Below are 14617 nucleotides of genomic sequence, written 5' to 3' on the forward strand. Positions count from 1 at the left end.
CGTTTTGTGTTCTAATTCGAATGGGGAAAAAAGCCAAACAAAACAAATGGGGACACCTCCCGTTCACGTGACCAGCATGCCCCCGTTTCAGGTCGTGACGTCATTTCCTCCAGCATCCTGCCGCAGACTCGGCGATCGCCTCTCACCGAATCCTCCCTCCGCTTCTCCACGCACTGCCAGCTTCGAGCATCGCCGAACCGGAACCGGGCCGTCGAGGAACCATGCCAGAAACCAGCAAAAGTCACGTGATCCTGCTGTCGTGCGGCAGCTTCAATCCCATCACCAAGGGACACATTCATATGTTCGGTGAGGCTGTGACGTCATTGCTTCGTTTTGGTTCGGCCGCGATCAAATCGGCGCTGTCCGGTGCTGAAAGGATGAACGGAAGCTTCTGGAAGCCAAAACGTCCGTGGCAAGCTTGCGTCTTTGAACGCGTCATCGTCGCTGTCAAGGCTGCGCGGCCCTCAACAACAACATCGCCACAACATCGAAATCGCCTTTAATTTAATCAATTCATTAATTTTCCGTAGCGCTTATTCTACAAAGGGTCGCGGTTTTTCTAGTCACACTTGAATTATAAGCAAGAATCATTGACCGCGAAAGACGTCTATTGCCGTCACTGGCACTGAAACGCAAGACTTGTATTGCTGTCAATGTCAGCCAATGTGCTCAGTATTATTAATTGGATTATTTCCATTGTTAGTATGTAGTAGTTTTTTTCCACAGTAATATGCTAATTAGTTCAAGCTTTTAATAGCTGACCACAAATTATTATAGTTTGTTAGTCACTAATTAGCTATCATTCACACATTCCATTTTTTTAATTATTAATTTGGGAATATTTTTGTCCCAAATTTTAAGATGTTTAATTACCCACAATTTAGTCACATTTTTAATATTAACTCCTGATTAACCACAAATTAATCCCATATTTTTAATAGTTAAAATGCAATTCATCCTAATTTTGTCCTTTTTTTAAAAAAAATATTTGTGATGAACCGCTATTGCCCGTGTGTATAACACAACAACGTGATTTTTTTGCTCGTGTGTTCCATTTTTTTGTTGTCTATGCAGAAAAAGCCAGGGATTTCCTGAACAAAACAGGACGATTCATCGTGATCGGCGGGATCATTTCGCCGGTGCACGACTCGTACGGGAAAGCCGTGAGTGCGATTCCGTCTTTTAACTCATTCACTGCTATAGAAAAAAAGCATCCAGTTCTCATTTCGAGCCACGTGATTGCACATCTTCACAAGTTTGCCCCCGTTTCCGCCTCCCATAGGGTCTGGTGTCCAGCAGACACCGTCTGACCATGTGCCAGTTGGCCGTGCAGTCGTCCGATTGGATCAGGTGAGTCACGTGACGCGCCTCGTGGCGCGCCCGCTCTAAAGCCTTGGCCGTGGACGCAGGGTGGACCCCTGGGAGTGTTACCAGGACACCTGGCAGACCACCTGCAGCGTCCTGGAGCACCACCGAGACCTCATGAAGGTAGGTGGAGCTTAAAAGCAAGGATGTTCATTCGCCATCAACCCTCCATGTCCCAAAGAATTGGACATCTGGAGGTTGGAAATTGTCAATGTTGACTTAAACCTGATCCAGATTCTCTCTCGTGAGCACATATTTTATAGATTTTTTTGTTATCATTTAATTATTTTGTAATTTTTCATGTTTTTTTTTATTTAAAGAAAAATGTAACTGTATTTTTAATACAATGTCTCAATTATGTTTAATGTTTTTTTTTCTTCAGAGAGTGACAGGCTGCATTTTGTCTAACGTCAACACGCCGTCGTCGACTCCCGTCATCGGCCAGCCGCAGACCCGGGCGCCGCCGGCTTATCAGAACCTCAATAACTTGAACCACAAGGCCACTTCCGGTAAGTACTCCCGCCCCCCGGCGACAACGACAACGCCGACAACAAGCGTCAACTTGCACCTGGCAGTCAAACTTTGGGGCAAGCTGAGCGAGAGTTTGGGCAAAGTTTGCTGCATGCGCCCTCACATGGAACGCTTCGCCTTCATCGGTGAGTCGACGAGCGCCGTCGCCGCCGCGCCTCCGCTCGCCTCACTGACGGCCGGCTTTCTCGCGCTAGATGAAAACGCCAACTTGGGGCCGGCCATGACGTACGAGGAGATCGGTGAGCGACGCTCTCGGCGCTTTGTGCGCGCTCCCTCCTGTTTGTTTTGGTCTAGTAAACGCCGGTTTACTGAGGCCGCCTATCTTTCCTTTCCACCCCCGAATCCCCCCCTCCCTCCAACCCCGCTCGCTGGGGTGTGTAGAGTTGCGCATCTTGCTCTTGTGTGGAAGTGACCTCCTGGAATCTTTCTGCATCCCTGGCCTATGGAAGGACAGTGATGTAAGCAACCCCGCCCCCCTCTCATTCCTCATTTTCGTCTTGTCCTTTTTCCTTAGTTTGAGTGTTGTTGTAAGTAGGAATCTGACAAAGTAATAGAGTGGTCAATGGGAAGATAGTTTATTTTTTGGTCCATAATTTGGAAAAAAAGACAAAATGTTAGTCGTTCAGGGTCAAGAATTGTTTGTTTATGGTCCAAAATGGTAAACTCATGGTCAAAAATGGCCAGTTTTTGGTTTGGAATGGTTCATTTTAGGTTGAAATCGGAGAATGTTTGGTTTAAATAAAAAGAGTGTTACATTTTTAATACAAAATACTTCATTTCATCAAATGATGACTCAAAAAATTATTAATATTTGGTTAAAAAAAAGATGAATTTGGACTAAAACTGTTTTTACTGCAAATTGCTTAATGTTTGGTTTAAAAAGTAGTGTTAATTCTTGGTCAAAATTTATTTGCCATTTAATGTTTGATTAAAAAATGAAAAGTAAATGATCCTTTCCAAAGTGTTTTCTTTTGTCCCAAATAAATAGTATTTGGTCTAAAATTGTTCATTTTTGCCAAAATGAGACATCATTTTATTTGCACTGTTCTCTATCAGGGCCAAATAGTTTATTGATTAAAATGGCGACTATTAAATGACTGAAAAAGTCAAATGTGACAGAATCGAGCTCGTCATGAACAAAATATTTCTTTTGCAGATGGGGGTGATCGTGGGCGATTTCGGCATCGTGGTGGTACCTCGTGACGGCGCCGACACCGAGCGCATCATGAAGCAGTCGGCGGTTCTGCGCAAACACCGGGTTCTGCTTTCTTTGTTTTTCCTCTGGAGTCGCTTCTCTCGCTGACTTCTTTTCTTGGCGGCCCTCAGGACAACATCCTGGTGGTGGAGGACGACCGCAGCCATCCCATGACGCAAGTCAGCTCCACCAAGAGCAGGTGAGTTGGGACGCGCGAGGAAATAAGACACCGAGGCGTTGACGTGTGGCATGTTGCTGTGGCCCCTGGCAGGCTGGCGCTGCAGCACGGAGACGGCCACGTGGTGGACTACCTGTCCCAGCCCGTCATCGACTACATCCTGGACACTCAACTCTACATCAATGCCTCAGGATAGACGCTTGCTTAAGTGTCATTTGCGTTTAATACTGCGTTCAGAGCGCCCGCGTTTGGCCATCGAAATGAGGTTTTGTGCTGATGTGGACCTTGGGTGGCCAAAGTGAAACCAAACAACATCCAATAATTGCAAAATAGGAATTTCAATCCTTTTAATATTATGACTTTAATCCCTGTAAAATTACAATCTATGACTTTGTAGTCGTAATATTACAATCTTAATCTAGGACTTCATTCTAGTCATATTGTGACCTAGTTTTTTGTACGGGAGAGGATTTGGGATTTTTAAAAAAAAGTGGGCAAAGATGCGGCCGATCTGAACGCAGCATAATAACACCCACCCACCCGCACTTCATACGACATTTCTTTAAATCCGGAATACAAGTTAGCATCCCACCTATCCTATGTGGGGGAGAACAGGGTTGGTTGTCACTGTTAGAACTCGACCAGGACAGTGTTGCTCAATATCACTATTGCTATGATTAAAAACGGCACTAATAAAATGTTTCAAATCGATTCGATGTCAATAAAAATGAAATTCATGAAAGTAAAATGAATGAATGTCAAAGCCATTTTGACTGGGAGGGGTGAATGCATCAAAGTATATTCGTCCCTTATTGTTCAATGGATTGGACGTCTTGCTAAATCAATGACAGCCAGTGAGTTCGATGAGTGCTCTCCAAGGATTAAAAAAAATAATAATTCATGCATGAAAGCATTAAGGTCAACTTCACAAATTCTTCATGGTTTTTGCATAAATGGTTTCTATTTATCTTTTTTTAAGTGTGAGGACAAAGCTACAGTTTGGATTCCCATTCTCTGGCTAGCCATGTTCTTACTCGCTGTTAGCTAACTTTTGTGTGCTGCTTATTTAGATTTGGTTCAAATTTTAGTCTGGTACCATTTTTTTTCCGCTTGTTTGATGGAGTTGTGCTCAGTGCTGCCACCTGTCTTGTTGTAGTCCAAATTGATACAAATTGGAAAGCGAGCCGTTAACATGAGTACTCAAAACAACCGCAAATCTGGTGTAAAGTGTGAACCGTGACATTTTTGCTATGTAATAATGGCTACATTATAGTGTGGGAGGTCACTTTAGCTTCACTTCCTGTTTCTCATCCAATCAGGAGAATGGGTCGGCAGATTTCCAAACCTGAAAATCCACCAATCGACAACCGTTAGAATTGGAAAAATTCATCTGTGAATGATTCATTAAAAAAAACTTAGCATTGGTTCTGTTTCAGTCAGCAGTTTTAAAAACAAATGTGGGATTCAGCCAAGTGGTTATTTCTACCCCCAAAAAATATTTTTGTCCTATATACACTTTTGCAGGTTTTTTGGGACTGCGTATGGTTCTTGTTGTGTAGCATGTCCACAGTTTTTGCTTGTGCTCGTGCATGAAATGAATCAATGAATCCATCGATCTCTTTGTACAATAATCTCATTAAAACACAACAAAAGCCTAAGTGGGACTTTTTTGTTATTTTACGCTAATGCCTTTTATCTCAAAATCATGCAAAATGTGCCTATGTACATTTTATTCTAGAAGTTCCATAAATAGTCATATAAAAGGTCATATTTCAGTGCTGCTTGACGATGATAGACGTCCAATCATCCTAAATATTGTTTATCACTAGTATTATTAGACCAAAATGGCAATTTAATAGTAAAATATGCCTAACTTTTGCAATAAAATCTCTAGTTCAAATTGGTTATATGTCAATCATCCTCCTATAGTTCAAATGGATTGGACATCTATCGTCGTCAATGGCAGCTGAAGAGTCAAATAGGAAAAAAAAGCGGTAAATGATTTGGAGTTTCTCTTATTGTCAATCTTTGCAGACTAAAAAAATGTCATTTTTGCAACACTTTGGGTGAGAAACCTGAAGCGGATGCGCATAATTTACATACTGACGGGCCGCCCAAAACGAGGCGGCGGCGGCGGCAGAAGAAAACGCAAAAGAAAGCGAGAGGGAGCGAGTCGGCACTCGTTCCTCAGGCTTTCTCGATGGCGGGGTTGTTGAAGCACCCGGGGGGTATCGTCTTCAAGATGTCCTCCAGATTGGCGATGTCCCACAAGATGGCGTCGATGTCGCCGTTCAGGATGGCGAGCTGCCGGCGTTGCGCCGCCTCGCGTTCCGCCGCGTCCTTGAGGCGGGGCTTCAAGAGAGTCTCCACGTTCCCGCGGGCCTCCGCCATTGAGTCCTCCAGCTCTTGAATGCGGCGCGGGTCAAATGTGGACGGTTGGCCTGCGTGGGAAAACCGGCAAAGCGTGAAGGCCGCCCGTGGGAACATCCAGAGCAAATCTTACCCATGTTTGCTATCCTGCTGTTGATGTCTTGCAGCATCTTTCCCGCGGCTTCTCTGGCCCGTTGGGCGTTCTGGAGCGCCCCGGTCGCCGCGTCTCCAACCTGCGTGTCCAAAGTGTTGCTTTGATTTATAAATGCTGTCTTTTTTTTCTTTTCTGCATTTTCCTTGCAAGTCCCTTTTCTGGCATCGGCTGCCTTTTTTTTTTCCTTGTTTTTTTTTTACAAACCCCTCCCACTTTTTCGTTTGCCCTAATTCCTTTCTGTGTGCTTGCACATCACTTTTCTGTGGTCTTTGTGGCACACTGTCTCTGGCTTGGCGTAATGAAATTCAATTCCTTTTTTTCTTTTTCTCTGTGTGAGGCCAATTTTTTCCCCCCGTTTTTCATTTGACCTTTTTGCCAATATTCCATTTTCCCCTTGTTTCCGTTGTCCTTTTTTCTTTTTCGTCGTTCCCTTTCTTTCACACCTTCCTCCGACTTCTCACCTGTGAATTGAAAGCTTTCAGATTCCTAGCATCTTCAAGTTCGCCAGTGACGTCGGCGCCGACGTCTCCCGCCCTGGCCAGCAGCTCGTTGGCGGCATCGCTCATTTTGCTGACGTCATTTCCCAGAGCCGGAACGGACTTCAGCGATCCCTGTTGGAGAGATTGGCATTTTTAGTTGCGAGGTTCCTTGCGTTTAGCGTTTTTTCGGCTCCCCCGCCAAGGGCTAACACCCGATGCTACGCTAGGCTAGCGGAGGCGTACCTCCAGACCGGGGATCAGGCTCTCCAGCCGGTTGATGGACGCCATGGCTCCGTCAGAGTCGGCCGATACGGCGTCTAGCAAGCCCTGCGTTTCTGCGTTGTTCTTGGCAGCTCGCTGGATGGTGGCGTTGATTGCGGGAAGTCGGTTGATGGCGTCGTCTGCCTTGGCTCGGTTGCTGGCAATCTGCTGGTCGAAGCCTGACAGTGGATGGTCAAGACGTACAGATCATAGTATGTATAAGAAAGGATTAGACTAAAAAATGCATCAAGTTAACAGTAGATATTTTTTTAGGCTTAGCGCACAAATTTAATATACTGGCTGCTTTTGACAACCATCCATTTTGATTGGGATGGGTTGAATTCTAGCACCATCAATGGCAATGAAACATGAGCACACCCAGCTCAAAAAGAAACCTATACCGTTTACCTCGCAGAGTGCCGAGAGCGCCGTCCAACTTGTCGGTATTGATGTTGATTCGCTGTAGCGCCTCTTTGGTGTCGGCGTGGGCGGCGTCCACTCGCCCCGTCAGAGCGTCTACGTCCTACGAGGATCGTATGATGGCTCTAGTTTCCATAATGTAAGAAGCTTTTGTGAATTCCCACCTTGCATTCCTACCTTCATGGCATTCTTGCCTCGTTCCAGCAGGTCCCGAGCGGCACCCGTATCGCGCTGTATGTCGTCCTGCAACGCCGTGAAGCCCAACGCATTCCGGTCCGCCGCTTCCCTCAGAAGGTCCAGCTTGGCCGCCATGGCGTCTGTTTGCTTCTGAAAAAGCCAATCTAATGCTATAACGTGTCTATTTTCGTGTTTTGACTTGACTAACCGTCAAAGGGGGCGGGATCTCTTTGGCCATCTTGCTAATGTCTTCCAGCATGTTGTTAGCCTTCTTGCTCTCTCCCTTGGCCTCGTCGCCCACGGGGACTGCCCGGTTTTCCAAACCCTTGACCCGCGCCGCCATCCCGTCGTACCTGAGGAAATGCGCCGTCCAAATGTTGTCATCAACAAAGAGGACGCCGCCAAGCCGAAATGACTTACGTGGTTTTCACCCCTCCGATGACATCTTTGACATCGAGTCCATTGTTGAGTAGATTCCGCATCAGCGCCAGACTTTTCTCGGAGTCGCCCAGAGCCTCGTTGGCGCTGCGTTCCACCGCCGTCGCCTTCGTCTGATGTCTGTCCAATCCAGATTTAACGATCAGAGTTGTTGGAGCAAAACTATGTTTACGTGTGTCGTCAGAACACTCACTTATCTGCGAGGCCTGTTGCCGTCTGAGCCAACGTAGATAGAAGATTTGGACCGGAAGGCGCATCTCCTGCCGGTAATTCCTGGCAAAAAAGACAAAAATCAGAGGTTGGGTATCAATGTCTTCATCTTTCGTGTCATACTTGGCCACAAATAAGTCACTTAATGCTTTAATCAAGTGAGGTCATGCTAAAATCGAGTCATTTGACAGATGGAAGACGTCACTTAATGCTTGAATCCAAGCACAAGATACCTGAATAATTCAGTGGTTCTTTTGCCTGACTCTGGTGCAAGAACCATGGGATCGATTCCAATCATTTGATACTTGATTCCAATCCTCTAACACAGTCGCAAACAAAATCTGTCCTACATGCCGTCTCTCGACACTGCGAGCTTCAGTGCAAATTCTTACAGCCGATCGAAGAACTGTCTTAGCCGCGTCCAGTTTGACTTTTATGTCCGCGACCAAATCCTGAATCTGATCTGCTTTTGTCAGGTAGGTCCGCTGCCGCTCTTTGATGTCACCGGTCGCGTCGGCCATGTTCTGGACCTCCTGTTCTTCGGACAGACGAGTACGGCTGATGGACGCCAGACTGTCCTGCACCTGCTTCTCTAGGTCTGTAGGACAATATAAACGAAACATATTGTAACTCATCATGATGTCCCGATCACGTCATTTTTGGAATCGGGTAAAAATGGTCATGATTTTTATAACTCCATCTTGTGTTGAAGATGAGAATTGCAATAGATGTAGGCTTCTTGTGCGGGTTATACTCAATTATAGTTTGCTCATTTGCCACTAGCCAATAAAAATAGGTGCAGATTATGAACAACCTCATACGGAGCCCAAATATTCCTGACGTACTGGAACTCAGTCTTACCTTCAACATTTGAAAATGAGTGCTCAAGTCTCACCTGCCAGCTTCTTCATGTCATCCTCCAAGTCCCCCACCAGCGCTTCAGTCGCACTCATCACGGCCTCAACGCCGGCATTGTTGCCATTACTGACTCCGCCTCCCAGCTGGGAATGCTGTGCTTCCAACTGCTGAAGTTTGGAAGCCATCTCCTCCACCTGAGAGTCGGATGTGATCAACGAGAGTGCACCCAGATTACCTTGCCAGATGAAAATGATCTACGGGAGGTCCAACCTTGATTTTAGCTGAGTCAAAACAGGCGGGACACTCTCGGGACGTCTGACACTTTGGACCCTCGAAGCCCGGTCTGCAGCGGCACCGACCGGCGTCGTCGCACTGCCCCGTCTCGGCGCCCTGGCGATCGCAGTCGCATGCTGCGCCCGCCACCGAAACGAAATGCTCATATTGACGCGACTATAAGGCAAAAATGCGACCGGCATCGGGAAACTTACGTCTGCAGGCGTCTCCCTGCGTGCGGTGATAAAAGTTGGGGAGACATGCTTGACAGCGGCTGCCCATTGTGTTGTTGACGCACTTCAGGCAGTCGCCGCTAACGCGATCGCAGCTTCCCGCCACTTGGACGTCAATGTGGCCGTTGCACTGGCACGGGCGACAAGGCTGCCACCCTCCGGCACCGCCGTAGAAACCCTCTTGACACTGGTCGCAGCGAGGGCCTAAAAACATGCAACCGGGTCACTTTCTGTAGATTTGGTGGCTTTTGGGGTCACTTCCATTTGGAAATCAGTCCTTGCAAAGCATTCCCACAATCAATGCCCATTCAAGCCAGATGAGAGATCATCTTTGTGTCCCACCTGTGGTTCCGATTGGACAGGTGTGACACTGCGGCCGGGCCAACCCGGGAGCCAGCGAGCAGGACACTCCGTCGGGACAGGGACATGGCGCGCAGGCTCGGCTCCAAAAGTCCCAATAGAAGCCGCCTGAGCACGTCTGCGTCTCATCTGCGGGATAGCAGTCACCCGTCTTTGGGTCACAGTCGCCACCCCCACAGGCACAGGGCTCGCATGGGCTAAACGCTCCCTCGGCCGCCCTCCGTCTTTTGAAACCGGCTGAGCATTGTTGGCAGAAGTCGCCCTGGTACCCCGGCGGACAAACGCAGGTCCGCACCCAGTGGGCCGGGGCACCGTCCCCACGCTGCGCCGACACCAGTTTGACGTTGTCCAGGTAACCCCGGCCTAAAGAGAAAACGCGGTCAATGAGTCACGCGTGATCCGGGGTCCGACGGTAGGCACTCGCCTCTGTCTCCAAAGGTGGCTCGTATCTTGATGGCGCTCAGGTTCTGGAGGAGCGTCTGGAACTGGAACGGGGTGAGGTGAGGGCGCCACCCACTGCCTGGTTGTTCATCCAGTCTAATGCCATGAGAAACCACAACGTGACATAACATATCATAACATAGCATAGCAATAGCATGACATTGTGTTAGCATAACATATTATTGAGTATCATAACATAGCATAAGCATAGCATATTATTGAGTATCATAACATAGCATTAGCATAGCATATTATTGAGTATCATAAAATAGCATAGCAATAGCATGACATAGCATTAGCATAACATATTATTGAGTATCATAACATACATGAACATAACATAAGAAAAAGTTAAAATCTGACCCTGTCAGAGAAAAGTCAGGAAGTTAAAAAAGCGCTTCTTGGCATTATTTTTTCAAAACTGAAACCCCCCACAAAAAAACTAAAAAAAAGGACAATTTCAGTTTTAATCATTATAGGTCAATTAAAGGCTGCCATTGATGGCCATAGATAATTTAGCTTGGGAGGGCTAAATAATGAATTTAAAAAGAAGTGACGCCAAAATGTGCCAAATTGAGTGACAAATCAGTAGGAAGACATCCTAAAATCAATGCAAAATATTGAACAAAAGGCGAAGAACCCGGTGAAAACAGAAAAAATGTAAAAAAAGAGACACATAACAAAAAAAAATACAACCCTCCAAAACCAGGAAAAAAAGGGAAGAAAACATTTGAAAAACCGTAGAACATCATCGCCCCTCCTTGGATTGGATGTCTCGTGTCATCAATAGCAGCCAATGAGTGAAGATTGCACAGTGGAGGTTTAAAAAAAAAAGTTCACGTAAGACTTAAAAGCTGTCAGAGTCGGAGAATGAATGCCGCAAGTCATAACCAAACCACGTGAGCGCCACGGATTCCTGGTTTGTTTCTACTTGCTGGGAATGTTCTCGCTTTTCCCCAACAGGTTCCTGCGGCAGCTAGAACCAGACTGAGCGGGCAGAGTTCTGACCTGAATGTGTAGTTGATCTTCTTTCCGCAAGGAACGATAGAACGCAAGTCGCCCAGCGAGGCCGCGACCCGATGACCGGAACCTTCCAGAATGACGTCGCTGACGGACGGGTGGCGCACCCCCCGGTCCAGACGTAACGAGAAGGAAAGGTTTTGGCCGTAACTCAGCAACTTGTTGCCCAGGAAAGAAGCTGCGGGAGACGTAAATTTAAAGCGAGTCGGAGAATGAGTACCTTACGATGGAGTATTATGGCCAAACAAAGAAAGAATAAAATAAGACTAAGATTAAAGTCGTAGTATTAGTACAAAAAAGTCATGCGTTGTAAAATTACAGAATTAAAGGTATAATATTACGAGAATCAGATTAGAGATTATAGTCATAATATTAATATAGGAAAAAAAGTCACAATATTAGTATGAGGGAAAAAAGTAGCAATATTATGAGATCGGAATCGTAGAAAAAAACGTAATAAGTATGGATGCAGTGTTGCTAATTGAGCTAAATTAGCGCATGCATATAATACCTTACTTTGCCTGGCAGTATTAGTCTAAATGCTTTAATTGATTATAATCTGAAAGATTTACGAAATTGAAACCAATTCTAAAATACATGTGGCTCTTTTGTTTGGTTTGGTTTAATACTCCGCCGTAGGTACTTAGATCAGGGTTGGGTTAAGCATGGAGAATTGGATCTGTTCCCACCTGGCGCGTACAGGTAAATGGGCAGACTGTTTCTGGAGATCACTTCCATGTCAGTGTACTTTGGAGACCAGCGGGAATGGACATCAACGGGGCTGAGGCCGCCAGAAGTTGCCGCCTTCCATCCGTCGGTCCCTGCGGAAAGGATATGTCGATGATTGACCTCTGATCCTGTTAGGAAAAGCGAAGCGAATGGCAGCTACCATGGTCAAAGGTGGACCAAATATTCTGGACGCCGTACGTCGACTGAGGGGAACACTGGTCGCTGTGACCGTAACAGAAACATAACGCAGCTCCAGGAACCTGTCGGCGAGTGCGCCTGCAAAAAAGCAGATGAACAAAAGTGTGGTTAGTGAACAACTGTCGGTTTTCTGTGCGAGAAACGTCTTTTGATTCTGACCTGGCGCAACCTTGGGGGCAAAGGTCACACTTTTTTCCTGTGCCTCCCGTTTTGTCACATTCGCTGCTCGCAAAGCCTGAGAGAAGACAAGAGCACATTCAATCTTTCTTGATTTTTCATACAAAATGCTTTCCATAATTTGAAGCTTCATAGATGAGTCATTTAAATACTATGATTTTTTTGTATTGAGTGTATTGATTTCTGTCCCCCCCTGAAAATGCCCCCAAATGAACAGTTAGTGACCAAGAACAACAGGATGTCCATCAAAAATTCATATTCCACCCAGAAATTCACCCAAACAACAGGAAGTGACCCAGACGTGCCCATGAATCAAGAAGATCGCTGTTCGAATCGTTCATTCCCGAAACTGCATTTTCTTGTCTACTCTTAATATTTCAACAACAACTCTCTTACTCGTCGTGTACTTCTGGTCTAATGGACTTTTTCTTCCTTTACTGTACTGAATCCGTTAGCTGCCATTTAAGGCATCCAATCCATTTGAAGTAAGAGGGCTTAATCTTTTTACTTCAACGACTACAACTCGTACAATTCCTACATCTACTTTTATAGCACAAAACTATGAACATTACAGTCATTATGTCCTTCAAGTTGCCATAATGTGAACCCAACGGTGAGTTCAAGAATGCGTGTTTGTGTGATTGCTACCAGTTCAAAACGCACCCAAGCCTGGTACGCAAGAGCTATACGAGCTCACGTGAGCCAAGAACACGATTCCGAGCAAATAGAATTCAAAAGTCAAAGGTCGTGGCGACAATAAGAGGAAAAAAAATCACTTACTGTCAGTTGCCGTTACGACACTGAGCGCCAAGAAAAAGGCGCAGATTGAAATCCTCATGTCGAAGTCTTCGCGCTGTGCCTTCTAATCTAAATTCTCACACGCTCGGCTTTTAAAACGTATGTGTGTGTGTGTCGGTGACACGTTAGAACACGCCGACCCTTCTGACACACGCACCGTAAACAGACGCCTGCGCTGGCATGAGTACGCTGGGCGTTGTTCTGGATTTTACAATGCACAATTTTCAACCCACTGATAACTCTGCACCAAGAACACCAGAACTAAAACACAAATACAGTGTAGTAAAAATGGCATTTTTATGGAGAAATCTATTTCATAAAATCCAACCCCCAAAACAGCCACTTAATGGTGTAGTGGTTCACTCGCCTGACTTTGGAGAGGGCAGGCGCGGGCTTGATTCCCGGTGGTGGAGGTATGATTGTGAGTGCGAATGGTTGTTTGTCTCTCTGTGTGGCCGATGGCAGACTGGCGACCACTCTGCGGTGGTGTCTCCCTTTCGCCCGGAGTCAGCTGAGATAGGCTCCGGCAACCCTTTAACGGGAAGATGAATGAATGAACCCTAAGAACAGTTATGCCATTTTGAAGTAAATGTGCAATACATTTGAGTGAATGACCATTTTTTGTATGCTATTCTTAGTGAATCCCAAACAATCAATCAACCCATTTGGAATGCCCAATCAGTAAAAATGAATTGTGCCTGTGGTGCCGTCAATGGGAGCCATTGAGCTAAATTAGTGCTTTAGAAAGTAAATCCCATTACTAGTCAGTACTTGCCCAAACGTAATAACAAATTTGATAGGTAACACAAACACAGGACGAGTTCCTTGGACAGGAAATGACACACTATCAACACAAATGGTGCTCACCAGCTTGACACACACTTACTCACCCATATACACACCTTGATAGACACAGACACTTACTCATGCCTATGCGCAGGTACGTACAAATTCCCATTTTTTCTCAACAACATACCCACACCCAACCTGGTTACCATGGCAACGCACCTCCCTGATCATCTCAACCCGCTGACACAAGCTAGTTGCGTCCCTGTGGGTCTGGAAAGATATATATTTGAGGCCACCTACCGTGTAAGAGCTGCAAGTACAGGCGCTACTACTGGACTGCAGTGTTTGTTCTTTTCTGCAGGGGACGCTACGTTACTGTGACAAATGAGATATCAGTTCTTTTTTTTTTAGCTTCAGGCCACATATTTTATGACAACACTCTTAAGCACATGACTGGAAGAAATATAAGTCTACAATTCATTAACTTTTGTTACTAACATTTTGAGATTTCTGTGAAATTCGTTTTTTTTTGCAGTTGTATACTTTGAAAAGCAACTTTTAATACAATTTTCTCTCCTATTTGAGCTGTAATGTGTTTATCGTTTTATCGTTTAACGTTTGATGGACAAATGATGACTTTTTTTACCCTAACATTGGCTACCATTGTCTGCACAAGACCTCCAACTCAGAGTGCTATTTTTAATACTAAATTATTGCATACACAAGACTGTGAAATATATTTTATTATGAATTGGCCAGACACTGCTTAACTCTTTAAAACAACTGAATAGACTACTTACCGACTGCTTCATTCAAACGAAATGGGATTAGAACTGTGTTTTGCGCTTTTTGGTCTATTTTACAAAGAAAATAGGTTGTGGCCCAGCGAAGCCCAATCAATTGAATTCAGTAAAGTGCACCCCACTACTACGACTACCATGTGCGTAGCTAATTAGCTGGTTA

The 14617-nt window shown here is 45.5% G+C and overlaps 2 protein-coding genes and 1 long non-coding RNA gene across 8 annotated transcripts; 2 read left to right on the plus strand and 1 right to left on the minus strand.

Annotated features, from left to right (window-relative positions):
* Window positions 1-91: 91 nt before the first annotated feature.
* Window positions 92-4927, plus strand: nmnat2 (nicotinamide nucleotide adenylyltransferase 2). Its single transcript, XM_077616233.1, has 11 exons — window positions 92-306; window positions 1075-1163; window positions 1283-1350; window positions 1410-1488; window positions 1748-1874; window positions 1941-2021; window positions 2091-2135; window positions 2278-2354; window positions 3053-3154; window positions 3223-3290; window positions 3363-4927. The coding sequence occupies exons 1-11, from the start codon at window positions 222-224 to the stop codon at window positions 3463-3465; spliced, it is 924 nt and encodes a 307-aa protein (XP_077472359.1). The 5' UTR covers window positions 92-221; the 3' UTR covers window positions 3466-4927.
* A 57-nt stretch (window positions 4928-4984) lies between these two features.
* Window positions 4985-13796, minus strand: lamc2 (laminin, gamma 2). 2 transcript variants are annotated; one of them, XM_077616231.1, is made up of 21 exons: window positions 13756-13796; window positions 13233-13397; window positions 12050-12125; window positions 11853-11968; window positions 11653-11784; window positions 10952-11141; window positions 9927-10039; window positions 9485-9865; window positions 9125-9346; window positions 8907-9046; window positions 8674-8830; window positions 8171-8376; window positions 7762-7841; window positions 7551-7688; window positions 7339-7483; window positions 7131-7280; window positions 6942-7056; window positions 6516-6712; window positions 6255-6404; window positions 5773-5872; window positions 4985-5710 (listed from the first exon to the last, which is right to left on the minus strand). In XM_077616231.1, exons 1-21 carry the CDS (start codon window positions 13757-13759, stop codon window positions 5457-5459), a joined length of 3231 nt encoding a protein of 1076 aa, XP_077472357.1. In that variant the 5' UTR covers window positions 13760-13796; the 3' UTR covers window positions 4985-5456. The 2 variants fall into 2 exon arrangements, with proteins under 2 accessions (XP_077472357.1, XP_077472358.1); XM_077616232.1 differs by lacking the exons at window positions 13233-13397; window positions 13756-13796 and adding an exon at window positions 12848-12997.
* Window positions 6295-11373, plus strand: LOC144086321 (uncharacterized). Of its 5 annotated transcripts, none has more exons than XR_013304406.1 (5): window positions 6295-6745; window positions 6949-7092; window positions 7161-7866; window positions 8255-8374; window positions 10907-11373. It is a non-coding gene; the product is annotated as an uncharacterized LOC144086321 (long non-coding RNA). The 5 variants fall into 5 exon arrangements; XR_013304407.1 differs by lacking the exon at window positions 10907-11373 and adding an exon at window positions 8562-9617 and having other exon boundaries at window positions 6296-6745; window positions 7161-7834; window positions 8259-8374; XR_013304404.1 differs by lacking the exon at window positions 10907-11373 and adding an exon at window positions 8562-9617 and having other exon boundaries at window positions 6297-6745.
* Window positions 13797-14617: the final 821 nt, after the last annotated feature.

This window comes from Stigmatopora argus, chromosome 12 (genome assembly GCF_051989625.1).
Source record: "Stigmatopora argus isolate UIUO_Sarg chromosome 12, RoL_Sarg_1.0, whole genome shotgun sequence".
NCBI lineage: Eukaryota > Metazoa > Chordata > Actinopteri > Syngnathiformes > Syngnathidae > Stigmatopora > Stigmatopora argus.

Bases quoted from the DNA above. Each gene is read 5' to 3' on its own strand.
- nmnat2 (XM_077616233.1), top strand. From the start codon at position 222: ATGCCAGAAACCAGCAAAAGTCACGTGATCCTGCTGTCGTGCGGCAGC. The intron at 2,022-2,090 runs GTGAGTCGACGA...TTCTCGCGCTAG, and splicing joins GGAACGCTTCGCCTTCATCG to ATGAAAACGCCAACTTGGGG. The intron at 2,136-2,277 runs GTGAGCGACGCT...TGGGGTGTGTAG, and splicing joins CATGACGTACGAGGAGATCG to AGTTGCGCATCTTGCTCTTG.
- lamc2 (XM_077616231.1), bottom strand. The intron at 8,377-8,673 runs GTGAGACTTGAG...ATTGTCCTACAG, and splicing joins TGACATGAAGAAGCTGGCAG to ACCTAGAGAAGCAGGTGCAG. The intron at 6,405-6,515 runs GTACGCCTCCGC...TCTCTCCAACAG, and splicing joins GCCTGATCCCCGGTCTGGAG to GGATCGCTGAAGTCCGTTCC.